Here is a 17,978-nt window from a genome sequence, read left to right as displayed (position 1 = left end):
TGAGGGGATTCCCAAAGGATGGGACTTCCCGGTTTAAAAACCGAGACAAGTTAGTCCCTTTATCAGGAACTCCTTGACCTCGGAGGCTTCCCTTTAAGGGATCCCAAGGTCCCAAAAGGTTCTGCCCCACCCGTTAGAGGAATCCGACAGTAATCTCATTTTCCCTATCCCACCATCCCATTTCTAGGCACTCGCCTCTTTCTAATCTGATTAGCTACGGGCGGCCAGAAGCCTGCTTGTGATAGGCCACCTACACATTTAGAGGAGATGCTCAGTGGCCGCGGTCCCGAGTGGTACAGTGTTTCCTCCTGGCAACAGCCCGAGCCAGCTCTCATAGGCTGAGTAGATTTCAGAAGTCCGGACTTTGGAGCGTCTGCAGCGCGTGCTCATTGGTTTTTTGAGGGTTGCTTATAGTGGGCCTCGGATTGGTTGACTCTGTGAGACACTGTGCGGCTGCGCCGAGACTGACTTTAGAGGAGGCGGAGCTTCGTCATTTGCGTGAAGGAAAAGCGGTGAGATCGGCTGGTGGCGACAGCAGAAGTTGGGCCTTAGCCCGGCCGGGCTGGTGGGCTTTAGGTGAGAGCCGCAGGGTTTTGTAATCTTTTAGATTTATGGTTCCTTTGGCCTTGACCGTGAGATCCGGTGGGGGAGGGGAAGGGGTGAGAGATGGGCACGGTTCTCAGCCAGTGGAAGCAGGAGCTTCTAAAGTGCATCCTGAGATTGGTCCTTTCCAATTTCATCTGGCCAATGGTCGTCGGGAAGGGGGGCGGGTCCACTGGGCCGTATTTTCTTCCTGCGGCCGGGTTCCTCTCTCCCAGGCGGCGGGGCCGGGAGGGGCTGGCCCTTTACACGGTGAGGTACTGAGACTTGGAAGCTGGGGGCTACCTTGGGAGCTATACCGGCGGGAGCGGCTGAGAGGATAGGGCGCGGGAGTTTGAAGTGATTGTTAGTGATAGCTACCTTTATAGAGTGGTTAAGTACAGGGCCTAGTGCTTGCATTTTGCTTGCATCATCTGAGTTAATCAGAGCAACCCTGCCAGCAAAGAGGTTGGGATCCCCATCTTACAGGTGGAAAAACTGAGGCTCTGGAAACTCACACAGCCAAGGTCACACAGCTAATAAATGGCATAGACCTGATCTGCATTTAGAGTTGCTTTCACTCCGGAGGCGGTGCTCTCAAACCACTAGGCTTTGTTGCTGGGTGGGAGAAAGGTGTCAGGGAACCCGAGCTGTCCCCAGGGAGTAGATTGGGGGAAGGGAATTCAAGGGTTGAAGAAAGGGAATGAGCATCAGAGATGAGGGCAAGGAAAGCAGTTATTCAACAGTTACTGAGTGCCTACTCTGTGCCGTGCATTGTTCTAGGTTCTAGGCATACAAAGATGAGTAAGGCTGGAGGCAATGGGCTTTAACATTGTTTTCACGTGATTGTATCTTTTGATAAAATTTGCACAAGTAAGGTATTTTGTATTCTTTTTTAAAAATAGGGTCTTCAAAATTGAATATATACTTCAGGGTCCTCCACACTTGATCTGCCCTTTTAAAGGGCTTAGTCTAGGTGGGGTTTATTATGTGGGCAGCATAAGAGTAATAGGAGGAGCACCAGGAGTGCCTTACGGGACTGTGGGCATATTTCCTGGTATGTAAAACGGATAATACTATTTTGCCGTGAAATGGTTTGGCGAGGTGCATGAAGAGCACTGGGCCAGGGCACATTTTATGTTGGGTGAGATGGCAGTCTGAGAGGCGTCAGTAGGGGACCCTGTCTTCTCTCATACCTCATACAGTTCTCTGTGCTGTCTACTAGATTGCTGGTAGGTTGGAGGCAGTTTCCTTCCTTCTGAGTTCTCTGCTCTCAAGGGACCTCCTGCAACTGAACTGCCATGGCTTTGGGGCCCAGTTTGGGGGAGTTTAGAGTTTCCTTTTGCTTCTTCACTGGTTCTTTTGAGCTGGTCTGCTTGGTTCTTAAATCGTAATAGTCCTTTGTAGTACCTGATAATGGGAATGTACCCACTTAGCTGGAGTCCTCATCTAAAAACAGTCTTTCCCCCTTTCCAGTCAGTTATGAAGTTTGCCCTGTGTTGCCAGTTTATTGCCTGTTTAAATTTTGTCCTTTGAGTTCTGGGTACAGTGCATTTAACCCAGTCTCTAGCTTGACTTCATTAAATACTGTTGAAACTGCATTTTGGTTTAGATATGCATAGATATGCATAGCTCGGGCTACTATAATATCAAAGGTTTTTTTAACTGTTAAACTTTGTAATCTAGCTAAGTAACTTTTCTTAGGAATCTAGGATCCTGTTTTAAAGCTGTTTCTGAGAAGGGAGCTCCTAAGTTGCTTTTTAAATCTGATTATAGTGTATTATGTTTAATACTCTGAGAAGCAATTAGCGAGGTGTGAATAAGGGAGCAACTTGAAAAGATGAGTGTAAAATATGGGCAGTGCAGCTGTATTGTTAGATATCCTGATTTCTTCCCCTTTTTTTAAGCCGAAACATTGTCTCCATTTAAATGATATTTGAGTACATACAGTTTTGATACATTATGTTCTTCTAAGCAGAGCCTTTTCCTGTCTGTATTTCTAGTTCATTTAAGTAACTTACCTAGAAGCAGATTCTAGGTGTGAGGTGTTAATGCTTCTTAAGAATTTCTACATCATCTTTTACTGTTTTCAGCACTGACATTCCCAGCATTTAATTTTAATTACATTGTTTATAATTTTATGCTCTTGTGCATTTCTTCAGATTCCTGTCTGACAAAAGTGACCTCAGAAAGGAGGGAAGATGGCTTCTGAATCCGAAACCCTGAATCCCAGTGCCCGGATAATGACCTTTTATCCGACTATGGAGGAGTTCCGGAACTTCAGTCGATACATTGCCTATATTGAATCCCAAGGAGCTCACCGGGCTGGGCTGGCTAAGGTGCGTTGTGGGTTTGTTCAGTAATGGCTTTAGTGACAGGACAGCAGGAAGACTTCCTAAATGAATGTTGGAAGAACTGAGGTTTACTGAAAGCCAGGCAGGGTGAAGAGCTGAGTGTGTGCTGTCCTATTTGCAAGTTAATTCCTTTCATTAACATCTGAAGCATCTCTCTTTTAGGTAAGGGGAGAGCAGCTTGGCATCTTTAAAGGGGAGATAAAGAGCCAGGGTCTCAGGGTAGCTACTGTGGTGCTTCCATCCTCCTAAGGAAGATGGTGCTTGAGTGTTTTTTTAATCTCTCATTGAGTGGTTTTGCCATTCACCTTCTCTTGTTCTCATTTCACTCAGCCAGCATTCTGATAGTAATTTGGCTTCCCACTCGGACTTTTCTGTTAGTCTGAGAGAGAATCAGTCCTTCAGCCTCCCCTCTTGGTAAAATATGATACAGAAGCTGAGAAACAAGTGTGGCTTTCCTTAAGGCATCATGGCAACTAGGCAGCCAGCTGGTGGCGGGACCAAATTAGGGTTAATGTAACCTGTGACTTCCTGTGTCTGAATGAGCATGGTTAAATCAAAGTAACTTTCAGTAAAAGTGACTGTTACATAGGAATGTTATTCCACACCTCCTGCATGCTGACCAGCTCACCAAGTTCCTGAGCTGTCACTTTGCTGTGTTCCCTACAGGTTGTTCCTCCAAAGGAGTGGAAGCCTCGAGCGTCCTATGATGACATCGACGATCTGGTCATTCCCGCTCCTATCCAGCAGCTGGTGACTGGGCAGTCTGGCCTGTTCACTCAGTACAACATACAGAAGAAAGCCATGACTGTTCGAGAGTTCCGCAAGATAGCCAATAGTGATAAGTGAGTGAGAACACGTTTCTGTCTTTCTCTGTCCTAACAACTAGTTCCCAGCTTATTGTCATCACTGTCTTCAGGACTCTGGCTGTCCCACTGAAGGCCAGTTTCCTCAGCTCTAGCTTCTGTCTCCCTTTCTGACCAATATTTTGGAAGCGTTTACTCTTCTCAGTACTGTGTCAGTTTTGTCCATATTCTCACAAGAAGTAATCCCATTGTTTCTTCATCAAAAAGTAATTTTCTGACTTTGGTAAATTGCAGATTTCCAAAGGGGAAAGTTGGAGTTGGTTTGAGAGAACTTTTGCCAGATGTATTGATACCACCTGGTTATCTGAAAGTGGCCTCAGTGGTTTAATCCCTTCCTCTGCCACCTTCTGTCTTTAATCATGCTTAGAATTGCCTAGAATCCTCAGAACCCATAAAGCTGCTATCTCCTCTCCATTCTGACATTACCACAGGGTGAATAAACATACTGGTTGCTGTTTTTCTCTGACTCCACTCTTCATCTTCTGTACGTTCTTGTCTCTGTGAGAAATATCTTTGTTTAGGCCTGATGTTTTTGATGTTTTTCATGTTTTTCCCTGCTGTTTGTAACATTTAGCTCTCATTTGACCTCAGGTGTACAGCGAATGAATTTTGTCTCTCTCTTGTCACCTCTCACTGCCCCTTCTCAATATTTTTCTTTGGATTGTCTCCCTTCCTGTGCTACTCTTTAATTTTGAGTTTCCACAAGGGATTCCTCCCTCTTCCCTTGCTTTTTCTCCTGAGCCTTTTTGATCTTCACATGTCTCATTTCAGCCAGACAGACATGTGCCTTCCCTGTGAATGAGCCCCGAGCTAGATCTGTAACTTGCCAGTCTTCACACTTTTGGGGCCTGACTTCATGCACCTTATCTCTCTCTCTCTCTCTCTCTCTCTCTCTCTCTCACTCACACACACATCAGATCTCGCTGTTTCTATTCTGTGCTTTGCCTTTTCCTCTGGCTTATCACACTTCTAAATGTGGTCTTCCGGTTTTATTGACAGCTTAACACTTAAAACATCTATATTGCTGGCCAGCCTGCTGTCTAATGAGATAATTTATGTGCAGGCACGTTGAAGAAGTGTGACATGCTCTGCGGGTGAAAGGCTGTGTGTCATCCTTTGTGTCTGATCTCGAGTGGGGTGGGGGCAGCGGGGTGCGGGGGACCGTGGCACCCCCGGCACACCTGTTTCCTGTTTCACATGGGCTTCCACCGGGGGCCTCAGCCTCCAGTGCCTGTCTTGTCAACATATGGTAGGCCTTCTTTCACAGTACTTCTTCTCTTTTTAAATTAACCAGTCCTGTATCTTTTCATCTGAACTACAACAAAGTCTTATCCTTGATTTCTATCTGCATGGTCAGCAAAACACAATAGGTAAAGAATCTAAATTTGTAAAGCAGATCAGTGGGAGGTGGAAGAGTTATTTATATTTCAAAAAGAACTTTAGAGTTCTAAAGTTCTTTATTATTCATCAGGTTGACATTAAAATATTAAAGTGAGATTTTTTTCCCCTCACTCATCCCATTATCTCCATACAATTTAATTTTGATCTTTGCTTCCACTCTAACTGCTTATGATATTTTTTTTGCCATTTGAGTTATAGAGGGTGCATTTTCAAATATCTCTTAGGTTTATTTAAAAATTTTTAAAAGATTTTCTTTTAGAGAGAGGGAAAGAGAGGGAGAGAAACACCAGTGTGTGAGAGAAGCATCAATTGGTTGCCTCTCACACACTCCCAATTGGGAACCTGGCCAGCAACCCAGGCATGTGCCCTGGCTGGGAATTGAACCAGAAACCTTTTCGTTAGCAGGCCGGTGCTCAGTCCACTGAGCCCTACTAGGCAGGGCTCAAATACCTATTGGATTTATGTATTACTCTTTTTAAAATTGCTGTGTAATAATTTTTAAGGGGGTTTAAACTGTTTTTGTTTTTAAGCATGGCTGTTTGTTGAATGTTAGCCACTGCTCTGGGTGCTGGAATATAGCGGTGACAGTACAAATTGCCCTCATAGACACTTCCTCTGCATGAGTGCAGGGAGGTGCCTGGGTCTCAGCTCTTCACAGGCTGTTGGGTTTTGGTTGTCTGGATAGACAGTTAACCCTCGAACAATATAGGGGTGGGGCACTGACTCCCCACCCCCACCCTGTAAAGTCAAAATCTACATTTAACTTTTTAAAAAGATTTATTTTACTTTTAGAGGGGAGGGGAGAGCGAAAAAGAGGGAGAAAAACATCAGTGTGTAGTTGCTTCTTACATGCCTCCTACTGGGGGACTTGGCCTGCAACCTAGGCATGTGCCCTGACTGGGAATCAAACCAACAGCCCTTTGGTTTGCAGGCCAGCATTCAATCCACTGAGCTATACCAGCCAGAGCTACGTATGACTTTTGATACCTCCAGAACTTCACTAACAGCCTATTGTTGACTGAAGCCTTACTGATAACATAAACAGTCTGTTAACACATTTTGTATATGTATCATATACAGTGTTTTTAAAATATACTAAGCTAGAGAAAAGAAAATGTTATTAAGAAAATCATAAGGAAAATACATTTACAGAAAAATAATCTGAACTTGCACAGTTCAAACCTGTGTTGTTCAAGGGTCAGTTGTAGGGATTTGTGGTTCTTGTATCTTACAAGTCTGTAAGTTTTTTTCTTGGTGGGTGGCCAGTCCACTCCTGATCTTAGTGGGGTATAACTTTAGTAGATTCTCTTAAGACATTTGAAGGTATCATGCTTCTTAAGGAAGATGGGCTTACAACTTCATGTATGTTACCTTTCTTTGGCCAAGAGCTCATGGAAGGGATGTTGAGGGAGTTACTGTGTCCTGGAGCCTTGAAGGCCAAGGTTATAACAGGTTTATTTGAAGTATCTTGTTTCTGGAATGAAATTGTGTCTTGTGCTATTCATAATGCATAATGAATTTAGGCCCTTTTAAGTGATTAACACTCTTTTTTACTTTTGAAAGATACTGTACCCCACGCTACAGTGAATTTGAAGAGCTTGAACGAAAATACTGGAAAAATCTTACTTTCAATCCTCCAATCTATGGTGCAGATGTGAATGGCACTCTCTATGAAAAGGTGAGACTCACTGGCAACTCTCTGTGGCATTTTTGTAATGTGAGGCCATTTCATCTGCCCGGTGCTTAGTAGGCCCCCAAAGCTGCTTGCCGAATGGGCAGATGAACAAAGGAATGGTCTGCCACCAGCCGATGTGCTGTGCTCACTAATTGGGGGTATTTCTTGCATGTGAGTGAATGTAACTTCTACTCTACATGTGAATCGGATAATGTGGTGTTCTTCGCCAGGACTGTTAGAATGGTCTGTGGGTGGTAGCTGATGAGTTCTTGAGAGGGTGGGATCACAGTAAATGAATTGTTGGGGAAAAGGCGGCGTGGTTTCTGCAGGAAAAAAAATCACTGACTAATCTAATGAAAGATGGGTATATATTTAAGAAGAGAAACTTATTTAGATTTTCAGAACCTGGAAACAAGACTCTGCAGCAAAAGCTGTTTTAACAAATTGCACCAGCTTGGGATATAAAAGGAAGGAATGTTTGGACTGTTTTTTGGGGTGGTTAAAAAATCTTTTGGGCGTTTCAGGGATTATCACTCAGATTAATTTTAATGCTTTTGTAAGTTATTGGAAGGCAGGAGTTTAAAAAGTGGATTACAGGTTAGTTGATGACAGTTTTTGGGTGGTGAGAAGTGAAGCATAGAGACATAAATGACTGTACCAGCCTGGGATGGGGAGGCACAAGCAGAGCGGGGCGATCCACAATGCACCGCGGGAGGCGGGCTCCTGGCTGCCCATCGCAGCTCAGGAGAAGGACTTGGGTGACACTGTAGACTTTTTACCAAAAACACTGCTCCGTGGAAATGAGGGCTAGGAAAGTCACAAATTGGTATAGTTCATTTGCATTGTTTTTTAAAGGTTTTATTTTTTTTTATTTTTAGATAGAGGGAAAGGGAGGGAGAAAGGGAGAGAGAAGAAACATCAGTCGGTTGCCTCTGTATGCGCCAATTGTGGGCTGAACCTGCAGCCCAGGCATGTGCCCTGACTGGGAATCAAACCCCTGAACTCTGGCTTTGTGGGATGACCCCAGCCAACTGAGTCACACTGTTCAGGGCCCATGTTTTGTATTTTTTATGGTTTAAGAGGTTTTTTTTCCTATGTTGATATAATTTTCTTGAGCTTTAGTCCAAACTTCCTGGAGTTTAGAACGGGTGGCTGTCACTTCTCTGTTCGTCTCTGGTCCACTGTGCTCACCAAGTGGTGTTTGTCCGTTGGACGTGTGATGGCACTGGCGCCGTTTCCCATGGTGGCCGTGAAAGGGGTGAGAGGTGCCTGTGGTCTCTACGTCCATGCTGTTCTACTGTCATTCCATATCTTGGTTAGCTCAGCCCTGACTGGTTCCATGATTCATCAGTTCGGAGCCCCCGTTTATGTCTGAACTTGACTTTATGTCATCATGACTTGCCCTGGACTGTCATTCTCTTTGCAGCATGTTGACGAGTGGAACATTGGCCGGCTGAAAACAATCCTGGACTTGGTGGAAAAGGAGAGTGGGATCACCATCGAAGGTGTGAACACCCCGTACCTGTACTTTGGCATGTGGAAGACATCCTTTGCCTGGCACACTGAGGACATGGACCTGTACAGCATCAACTACCTGCACTTCGGAGAACCAAAGTCCTGGTAAAGTGGGCCTGCAGTTGGCATGGGCGCTTCTCAGGATGGAGCATGGCTTCTCCGTTCTCATGTGCCTAGGAAACGCCTCCAGATCTTGTTAACATGCGGACTCTGGTTCTGTAGGCCTGGGGCAGGATTGGCGTCTCACACTGTAAACAGACTTGGAAGTGATGGCAGTGCTGCTGGGGTTCCAATGCTCAGACTGCCTTTTGTGTAGCTGGCTTTAGAAGGCAGGGCACTTAATACCGGCATATGGAAGCATTAGGTTGGCTGAGTGACTGAGCCACAGGGGCTATTCCAGGCTATCCTACTGCTTTCTAATTTCTTTTTCTGAGCAGGCCTGAGGCATTCTTAGAGGCAGACTTCCAAGACTGGAGTCACTCCTTCAGCTGATAGAAAGCCTCCATGTCCTCATGGAAAAAATATTTGGTGAGCAGCAGTGTGTGCTTAACACAAGAGGGGGTGCAAGGTTACTCGGCACATGCTTCCTGCCCTCCAGGATGTTTTCAGTCTGGTTGGGGAGACAAAGATTTGTCCTCCCTTCTCCCCCGTGCTGACCCATCGCTCAGTCTCAGCATTCAGTGAGGGTGCTTTGCTCAACAGCAGTTAATAAGACGGATGAGGGACCGACCTAGCCTCACACAGACGGGAGGTGCAAAGTGTGAGAAAATAATGGTGTGAGGAGAGCTCTGGTGGAAGATGGTGGGTGCTGCAGGTCCACGGGGAAAGGGGACACGAGGGGCAGGGATTAGAGAGCACGGTGCTTGAAGAGGTGACAGTTACGCTGAGACCACACAAATACGGAAAAGGTTCTGAGTGGGGTGGTGGTGGGTTCAGGAGAGGGAAAGCTGAGGGAAGTGTGTCTAAATGGCTGGGAAATGCACGCAAGGGTTCCAAACTGAGAGCACGTTGTCATCCGTGATCTAGAGGAAGTTCGCCGTTGTCTGGGGTCGTGCACAAGGATGTGAGTGAGTGAGGAGGCCAGGTCAGGGGTGCCATGGAAGCTGTGTGCATCTTCATTTCCTTTTCCAGCATCTCGAGCCACATCCCTTCCCAGGGTTTTCCTTTGCTCTTTCAAGCACTTTCCAGTTTCCAATCTCGGGGCAAAAATGTTTTGAGCCTGTGATCACCCTCTAACTACTGTTTCATGACCTTCCTTAGTTGGCCTGACTTTTAGAATCTGTAGATGTTGCTTCTGTGTCTTCATCAGATTTATTCCAAAGTTCTGTGGCACTGGATTTGTCCTCGTGTAGAGGACCGCGTCTGAGGTTTTGACATTGTTCACTCCTCAGGTCGTCTGAGTGGGGCCTCCAGAGCTTTCTGTGTAAGGCCGACCAGAGTCCTTTAGGTGACCGATGTTCCCTCAGCGCCTTGTCTGTTTTGTCACATAAGGAAGCTGTTTGGGATGGGAAGTTTCTGTTGTGGAATAAACTTCAGACTTGATTATGAAGGTGAAAACAGACTTCCTGTGAGCTTTGCCATGTAAAGTTTATCAGTTTTGCGAAAGTTCTAAAAAGTCTTACATGGTTTTTTCGGTCTTTTTATGAAGAGCAATGTCTGATGTCGAGGTAATGTGGGCGAAGGAATAATTACTGCGTGATTAGTGCAGCTGGAGAGGAAAGGAAGCCAGGTTCGGTGGCAGACGGGCCAGGTCTCCGAGTGTCTAATGCACTTCACCCTTGTTTTTCGTTCTTCCCTTGTCCCCTCCCAGTGAGGCCTGTCAGGCTCTGCCAAGGAGCACTCGAATACTGTCCTTCCATTTCATTCAATTAATGACATTATGAAGGAGGGCAGCGTTGAGTGTGTACCTGAGCTCATGGTACATGTTCAGCACATGTCTTGTTAATGGATGAATGTAAAAGAAATAAATTCACTCGCGTTTCTGTGTGGGCTCTCCACTCTCAAACTATCTAATATTTCATCTCTCCAGATTCCTTTCTCATTTTTATAGTTGGGACGTTGAAAAATCTCCACACCTTGAGGTGTTTTGAGAGTGCGAGCGAGCCCCTTAGCTCCCGTACCGTCCCCTGCTCAGCATCTAATGCTTTCGTGTGGTTGCAGGTACTCGGTTCCGCCGGAGCACGGGAAGCGGTTGGAGCGCCTTGCCAAAGGTACTGTGTCTCCTTAGCTGGGCAGACCCCCTGACAAGCTGCGTTCCTTGCTCTAAAGCGTCCATTCTCTGTGGTCAGATTCTCCAGTGTTTTTACTCAGGCCTGCAGGTGGGAGTAAGCAAGACTGCCAGATGGGTTATCCTTAACCAGGCATCTAAAATCAGAGCCTTTCCCCACTTTATGCTAAGATGGGATTTAGTAATTCGTTCTTACACTGTCTTTGCCTCAGTTTTATCAAGTACAGGCTTGACCAGAGATAGTATACCAGTCATAGTGGGTTCGATTCTTTTGCCAGAAACTGAGATGTTAAAGTCAAAATTGAATTATTTTGTGCTTTGATTCTTTTAAGTAACTTTTGATAGGTTTAGTCCTCTAGAGAGCCCATTTCAAGAGAGCTCGGGTAGTCTCTTCTGTGGTAGGTGGTTACTAACAAGAGACCGAGGCTCCAGGTGAATGGGGAACAGTGCTAAGTACTTTCAAAGCTCTTTACAAGAGAAGAGGCTGCTGGGGTCATCTCTGTTCCCCAGACTGAACTGGATTGATTACCTGTGTAACAGCCTGCCTGAGAGAACACAGAGGCTCGCTGCAGACCCGCAAGACTTGTTCTGAAGCCAGGAGGGTTCACAGAGCTCACATTGGTGGTTATGCTTGTTACCGCCCAGATGAGGTGCCCAGGTGTAGAGAGAGGGACACTGGGGATGCAGAGCTGCCGGGGAGCAGTGTTAACTGGGGCCTCTTTTCAATCAAACAGGCTTTTTCCCAGGAAGTGCTCAAAGCTGTGAGGCTTTTCTCCGCCACAAGATGACCTTGATTTCCCCCTTAATGCTGAAGAAGTATGGAATTCCCTTTGACAAGGTGAGCTGATTGTACATATGGGAGTCCTTGGTCTCGCACTGAAAGCACCCTTTCTGCTCTGTGTTTCACAGAGGAGCTTTATTCTAGGTCATCACTCTGCCAGGTGCGGGCCAAAGCTAACCTGTACAACACTTTGATCTCAGGGGATTAAGGTGGGGCCACCATACTTTCCTGATGGTCCCAAAGGAAAGTCAAGTCCCCCCAAACAGTGCTCCTTGGGCAAATGGTTACTATAGTCAGGGCATCTGCTGTGTTAGGGCTTTGCATTTTATAGAAGACACCAAGAGGGCTTTGCATTTTATAGAAGACACCAAGACCCCAGCGATGTTTGACCTGCCCTTGGTTATTTAGCCAAGTTGAGGCAGAGCTGGAGCTCAGATTCTGTGGGCTTCTTTCTGCGGTTTGATGCAGCTGCTTCACGTCTGCTCTTGTTCAGGTGACTCAGGAGGCTGGAGAGTTCATGATCACTTTCCCTTACGGCTACCATGCGGGCTTCAACCATGGCTTCAACTGTGCGGAGTCCACCAATTTTGCCACCCGCCGGTGGATTGAGTATGGCAAACAAGCAGTGCTGGTGAGTCTGCTGGCTCCTCTCCGTCCCATCATGCCTCCTGCACTGGCTGGTGAGGAGAACGTTTCTTTGAACTTCTGGAATTCAGAAGCCAAGTGGCCAGGAACGTACAGAGGTGCCCAGCAGCTCTTCTGCATTGAAAATTTGTTCAGATTCAGAATGTATAAAGTGAGGTGTCCATGGGTGTTGAAACCACACCCACATGCGCTGATACTTCTTGCTTTAGCCACTCTGGGATTTCTCTGTTGAGAAATCTTAGGGGTTTACTTTTACTTCAGGGAAGCCGCAGGGCTGGACCTGTGGTCAGGAGTACACTGGTTTGTACGGTGCAGGCACTGGTTTGTACGGTGCAGGCTTGGGTGGGTGTCGGGGAAGGCAGGGGTTGACCACCCCAGGTGTAAATGCACAGCTTCCTCTCTAAGTGTTCTCCGCATGTCCTGTGAGTGCCCTGGGGACTCACCCAGCACCATGCATTTCCCTGCTTCCCTCCATGTCCGAAGGCTCTGCGAGGACAGCACGCCTTCAGCCTGTGGACCCAAACACTATACACTTTCCACCACAAGGGAGGAGATGGCTCTGGGGGTCAGGCGGAAGCAGTTCCAGTGTGCTCACCTGGAGCCCTTCTGCTTATTTGCTGCAGTGCTCCTGTAGGAAGGACATGGTGAAGATCTCCATGGATGTGTTCGTGAGGAAGTTCCAGCCGGAAAGGTACAAACTCTGGAAAGCTGGGAAGGACAGCACGGTCATCGACCATACTCTGCCCACACCAGAAGCTGCCGAGTTTCTTAAGGAGAGTGAACTGCCCCCAAGAGCGTCGAGTGAGGAGGAATGCCCGGAGGACATGGAAGGGGTTGAGGATGGAGAGGAGGGCGACCTGAAGAGAAGGTAATGCCGCAGCCCCGGGGACCCCGCAGTTGGAGGAAGGGGTTGTCTGGGCAGCTCCCGTCACTGGCTGAGCGGCTGTGTCCAAGTGGGGTGTATACGTCACTGCCGAGGGGTTTTCTTCTGGGTAAAAGGCTCCAGAACCCTCGGAGTGAGGGCGTTGAGAGCCTCTGGTGGCCGCTACCCGGGAACCATAGCACCCGTTGGTGAGACTGTGGTCTGCTGGAGCGAGGGGGTCACCCACCTCTGCGCACGGCTCCCTCGGGGCCAGGAAAGTCACATTTTCTTGTCATCATGTGAGAGTTTTTCTTAAATTTGTTTTATTTGTTTCATCTTCACCCAAGGACATATTTTAAAATTGTTTTTAGAGAGAGAAAGGTCTGGGGGAGAGACAAAGAGAAACATTGATTGGTTGTCTTCTCATATGCACCCCCAGCAGGGATCAAACCCTCAACCTCGGTATGTGCCCTGACCAGGAATGGAACCAGTGACCTTTCGGCCTGTGGGGTGATGTTCCATCCAACTGAGCCACACCAGCCAGGGCTATGAGAGTTTTTAAAAACAAAGGAGAGTGTGGTGCTCCCTTCGTAGCACATACACTAAAATTGGAGCAGCACACAAATTAGCATGGTCCTTGCACAAGGATGTCATGCGTGTTCGTGAAGCATTTCATAATTTTAAATAAAAAGGAGGGTGTGGTAGCGGGAATGAGACTCACAAGAGCAAGGCTATGAGTACAGATGCTGGCCAGCCTTGTCAGGGTCTGAGCTGGGGATCTGTCCCCTAGGGACTGTTTATCCTTGGGCCCTTGGGGAAGAAAGGAGAGACATTTATGGGGTACCTACTTTATGCCAGGCGCTTTCTGAGGTTCTGTGGGCCTCATATCAAGTCTGAAAATGGGTGGTGCTACCCCTATTTCCATTTGCCGGAACAGCTCAGAGGCGAAGTCCTTTGTCTCAGGTCCCACAGATAAGAGGTGGCACAGAACTGTGAACCAGGCCCGACAGGCTCTGTCTGGCTAACTCCCTTCGGGTTGTGTGTGGATACATTTGTGTAAGCGGGTGTACATGGGGGTCCTAAAAAGCTTCCTGTCCTCCTTGCAGCCTAGCCAAGCACCGAATAGGGACAAAGAGGCACCGAGTTTGCCTGGAAATACCACAGGAGGTCAGTCAGAGCGAGCTCTTCCCCAAGGAGGAGCTGAGCCCCGGAGAGTACGACCTGGCGGAGTGCCAGGCTGCCCTTGCTCCCGTGAGGCCCACCCACAGCTCCGTGCGGCAGGTGGAGGACGGCCTCGCCTTCCCAGGTCAGTTGACTGGCGTCTTTCCGCTCAGCCCTAACAGCGTTCTGTTCTGTGTCCAGCGCCGTCTTCAGTGCAGGGTGAAAACCAGCAGAAGCGGAGAGACAGGTCTGAGTGTGAGGAGCACACAGGGTGGGTGGGGAACGCAGGGCCCCGCCCTTCGCCTGGTGAGGGGCCAGGGAACGCTGAAGGCTTCGAAGTGACAGTGGACCCACTCTTACAAGAGCAGTAGGAATTTTGTGGGCAGACAGAGTGGGGGATGTAGAAGGGCCATCCTGAGAGGGGTAGCAGGGGCAAAGGCATGGAGACGCGAAAGGACACAAGTTCTTTGGGGAGCTGGTAGTGATTTCCTGCGACTTCAGCGTGGGGGCGGACGGGTAGAAGACAGGTGTGTTGCCAGGAGATGAGACTAGAGAAAGAGGGGAGGTGACATAGGCGCTGCCGGCCTTCTTAGGTTTGCTCACTCGCAGGCGCGAGAAGCCGTTTATTTGTGTTTTAGGCATGTGGTCAGAGTGTTCTCTAGAGCAGCCACTCGGTTGTTGAGGGGAGATTGGTTGGGGAAAGGCATGTGTCAGTCCCCAGTCGGGCTGGGAGAATCTCTGCAGTGACAGTACTCGTCTGACCTGCTGAGAGACTGGGACCCTGAGGGTGGGGTCCCTCCCTCCTGGGCTCCGGCCAAAGTGGAGTCCCGGAGAGGATAAGCCGTTAGCCCCTCATCACACAGGGACCCTGTAGGTGACAGCCAGAAGTCAAGGACGGGCCTCACTCACTGCCCACGTTCTTTGTGCTTTGCCACTCTGCCTCTCACGGAGTTCAGACATGCGGGAGAAAGACAGCTGTGTCCAACGTATATTTGTTTTTCAGATTACCCCGACTCCACGGAAGTCAAATTTGAAGAGCTTAAAAATGTCAAACTGGAGGAGGAGGAAGAGGAGGAGGAGGAGGAAGAGGAACAAGAATCAGCTGCCTTGGATCTTTCTGTGAATCCCGCCTCTATAGGGGGGCGCCTTGTCTTCTCAGATTCCAAAAAGAAATCATCTTCCAGCCTGGGCTCCAGTTCATCCCGGGATTCTGTTTCTTCTGATTCAGAAATCAGTGAGCCTCTGTCCTGCCAGACCCCAGGGCAGACGGGAGTTTTCGCTGTGCACAGCTGTCCCAGAGGGGACGGCAGGGTCGCTGGGGGAGAGCCGTGCAGGAGGAAGAAAGGGAGCGCCACCAGAAGTTTCAGCGAGCTGGCGGAGGTACGGGCTTCCTGGGGGGTGGGGGTGCTGCAGTGTCCCAGGCGGCGGTAGAGGCCTTTTGGGTGGACCTCCGGTCTGCCATCGTTGTGTCAAACACAAGGCCAGGTGGCATTGGCCACTTCCAGAAATGAGTTCTTTTCTCGTATTTCTGTGACTGTCCCAAAGGATTGCATTGCAGCCTCAGGGACAGTGGCAGGTTGTCCTGTGACCCTCCCTGCCTTAGAGGCACAGGGTTCGGAGTGTCAGTGGTTGCAGCCCTGTATTTGAGGCCTGGGGATGACATGGCTTTTCCTACTCTGAAATTCAAGGGTTTTTCCTTATAAGTCATGTCTGCCCTGTAGACTCCCATCGGAATTTAACTGCCACTTCTCTCCCACCCCTACTCCCCGTGTGATTCTTCGTCTCCCAGAATGACAGTGTGATAAGGGGTATCCTATTGGAGACCAGGATGAATTCCCAGAGTTGTAAATGTGAAGGTGTTTTTTTGAGGTTCCCCCTTGAAAACTGTCACAAAAGCTTTGTTTTCTGCTGGTGTTGGTGGGTCCGAGTGGGCTGTCGCACAGCTCTGGTGGATGCAGCTGGGCTCACCTACCCGAGTGATCTGCTCTTCCTCCCCAGCCTCACAGCGGATGTGGGTCAAGTTGCAGCCTTGGGTGGAGGTGGGTGGACAGTAGAAGTCGCTGCAGAAGGTCTCCTTTACTTCTCATCCCCTTACCTTTTTTGAAAAATTGACCTTTTGAAAGTTGTTACTATGAACATTTCTAAAGCGTATTCATCTGGAATACCATCACAAGCCCCTGTGTATTCTCACTGCGTCCTCTTGTCTTTAATATCCATGGAATTTTCTCCTGCCTGCTCTGAACCTCAGGGTTCGGTGTCTGTAGACTGCCCTTTCCCAGGTGTCCCTCCCTCCCTCCTCCTCCTCATGGGTGCAGACTCATGAGCTGATGCCGCCACGTCTGCTCCTCACTGCCCCTGATTGCGGCTCTCTCCTTCTCTGGGTGGCAGCTCCCACCAGAAAGGGCTTTTCAGCTTGGAAACTGGAATTCCTGACACTCCCCGGCGCCACGCCCGGGCCATTCTTCCCTCACAAAGCCCCACGCTCCCTCGTTCACCCCGCTGTCGCACTGCAGGTCACACTGTTCCTCTTCTTGCAGTGTCGTCTTGACTTTCTTGCCTCCAGTTGCCACAGAAGCAGCTTACAATAAGTAAGGACTTACTATATGCTAAAGATTCCACATGCATTGTTTAGACTATATATTACTGCTTCCTTAACCTGAGGCATAACGAGCTCGGAGCGTCACTTTATTACCAGTTAAAATGACCAGTTAAAATGATTGAAGAAGGTTGGTTTTAACCTGTGGCCAAATGGCCCTGCTGCTCACTTGCCCTCGGTGAGGCAGGGTATCTACCTAGTCCCAGGCACTCCTGGAGGACACAGGTCCTCATTGCCACAGAATGTGTCCCACTCATCTTCCCTGTGTTGTGGACGCAGACGGGAACGCACTCCCGCCGAAGGCAGATCCCAGCTAAGTGAAGCTCACCAACGTCCCAGGGCCGGGGAGAAAAGCCAGGAAACCCTGCGTGGGAAATCGGCTGCAGGAGGAGCTTGTTCCCTAGCAGGCCTCTCATTCAACCCTGCTCCAAAACCACTGAGTGCCTTCCTGGCTCTCTCTCTCTTTTTTTTAATTGCTTTTAGAGAAAGGGGAAGGGAGGTAGAGAAACACTGATCAGCTGCATCTCACGTACCTCCAACCAGGGACCTTGCCTACACCCCAGGCGAGTGCCGTGACTGGGAATTGAACTGGTGACCTTTTGGTTTGTAGGCCAGTGCTCAGTCCACTGAACCACACCAGCCAGGGCTCTTTTTTATATCTGAATGGACCTCTTGGCTGTTGTGTGATGGTGATAGGCTTCTTCACTCCACACCAACCATCGCTTCCTCTGCCCCACTTGGTATGCTGGCATCTTTGAACTACCGTATTTTGCCATGTATAATGTGCACTCATGATTTTGGCCCAGACGTTCAGGAAGAAAATCTTTCATTTTAATTTCTTAATTCAATTATTTTTTTTACTTTACATTTAGAAACAAAACCAGTTACCATATTCCAGGGTATTATTTTGCATAGAGATATCATCATTGCTTTCTAAAGTTACACTTTTAACGCATAAACATAAAGAAAATAATTAAAAGCAGTTTTACAGATACAGAATTAGTGGTACCCATGTATCATGTGCATCCTTATTTTCCCCTTAGAACTTTGGACCAAAAAGTGAGCATTATACACAGCAAAATACAGTACTTCGGATTCTCTGAAAATGTCTTGGCTGTCTGCCTCTTTGGTCATGCTGCCTGCCATGGCTGACAGCGCGCTTACGCTACGCTAGGACTGTGCCTTCAAGGAGCTTCCAGTCTAGACGACTAGGCGGACATGAACGAATAATCCAGTACTTGGGGATCCAGGTCGAGGCACAGGTGGGAGGGTTATACCCTGGGGCCGGGGTTCAGGGAGACTGCAGAGGAGGGAGCATC

The 17,978-nt window shown here is 48.2% G+C and overlaps 1 protein-coding gene and 1 non-coding gene across 4 annotated transcripts in view; both read left to right on the top strand.

The window, feature by feature from the left end:
• Positions 1 to 420: 420 nt before the first annotated feature.
• KDM4A (lysine demethylase 4A) overlaps positions 421 to 17,978 on the top strand; it is a 39,085-nt gene continuing 21,527 nt past the window's right edge. Inside the window, exons 1-11 of one of the 3 annotated variants that reach the window (XM_037149558.2) lie at positions 421 to 576; positions 2,742 to 2,918; positions 3,600 to 3,775; positions 6,761 to 6,875; positions 8,299 to 8,492; positions 10,548 to 10,597; positions 11,349 to 11,452; positions 11,889 to 12,026; positions 12,664 to 12,908; positions 14,009 to 14,208; positions 15,067 to 15,443. In XM_037149558.2, the coding sequence (XP_037005453.2) occupies positions 2,781 to 2,918; positions 3,600 to 3,775; positions 6,761 to 6,875; positions 8,299 to 8,492; positions 10,548 to 10,597; positions 11,349 to 11,452; positions 11,889 to 12,026; positions 12,664 to 12,908; positions 14,009 to 14,208; positions 15,067 to 15,443 (1,737 nt within the window). In that variant the 5' untranslated portion in view covers positions 421 to 576; positions 2,742 to 2,780. Of the gene's footprint in view, positions 577 to 773; positions 858 to 2,741; positions 2,919 to 3,599; positions 3,776 to 6,760; positions 6,876 to 8,298; positions 8,493 to 10,547; positions 10,598 to 11,348; positions 11,453 to 11,888; positions 12,027 to 12,663; positions 12,909 to 14,008; positions 14,209 to 15,066; positions 15,444 to 17,978 lie in introns of those variants that run through there. The other 2 variants (XM_037149559.2, XM_037149560.2) reach the window with 2 other exon arrangements.
• Positions 13,482 to 13,584, top strand: LOC119052538 (U6 spliceosomal RNA). The gene has a single exon (XR_005083136.2). It is a non-coding gene; the product is annotated as a U6 spliceosomal RNA (small nuclear RNA).

Source organism: Artibeus jamaicensis, unplaced genomic scaffold (genome assembly GCF_021234435.1).
Source record: "Artibeus jamaicensis isolate MK-2021 breed Jamaican fruit bat unplaced genomic scaffold, CSHL_Jam_final scaffold_847, whole genome shotgun sequence".
NCBI lineage: Eukaryota > Metazoa > Chordata > Mammalia > Chiroptera > Phyllostomidae > Artibeus > Artibeus jamaicensis.
Note: the sequence above shows the minus strand (reverse complement) of the source record. Positions and strands in the feature narration are given on the sequence as shown.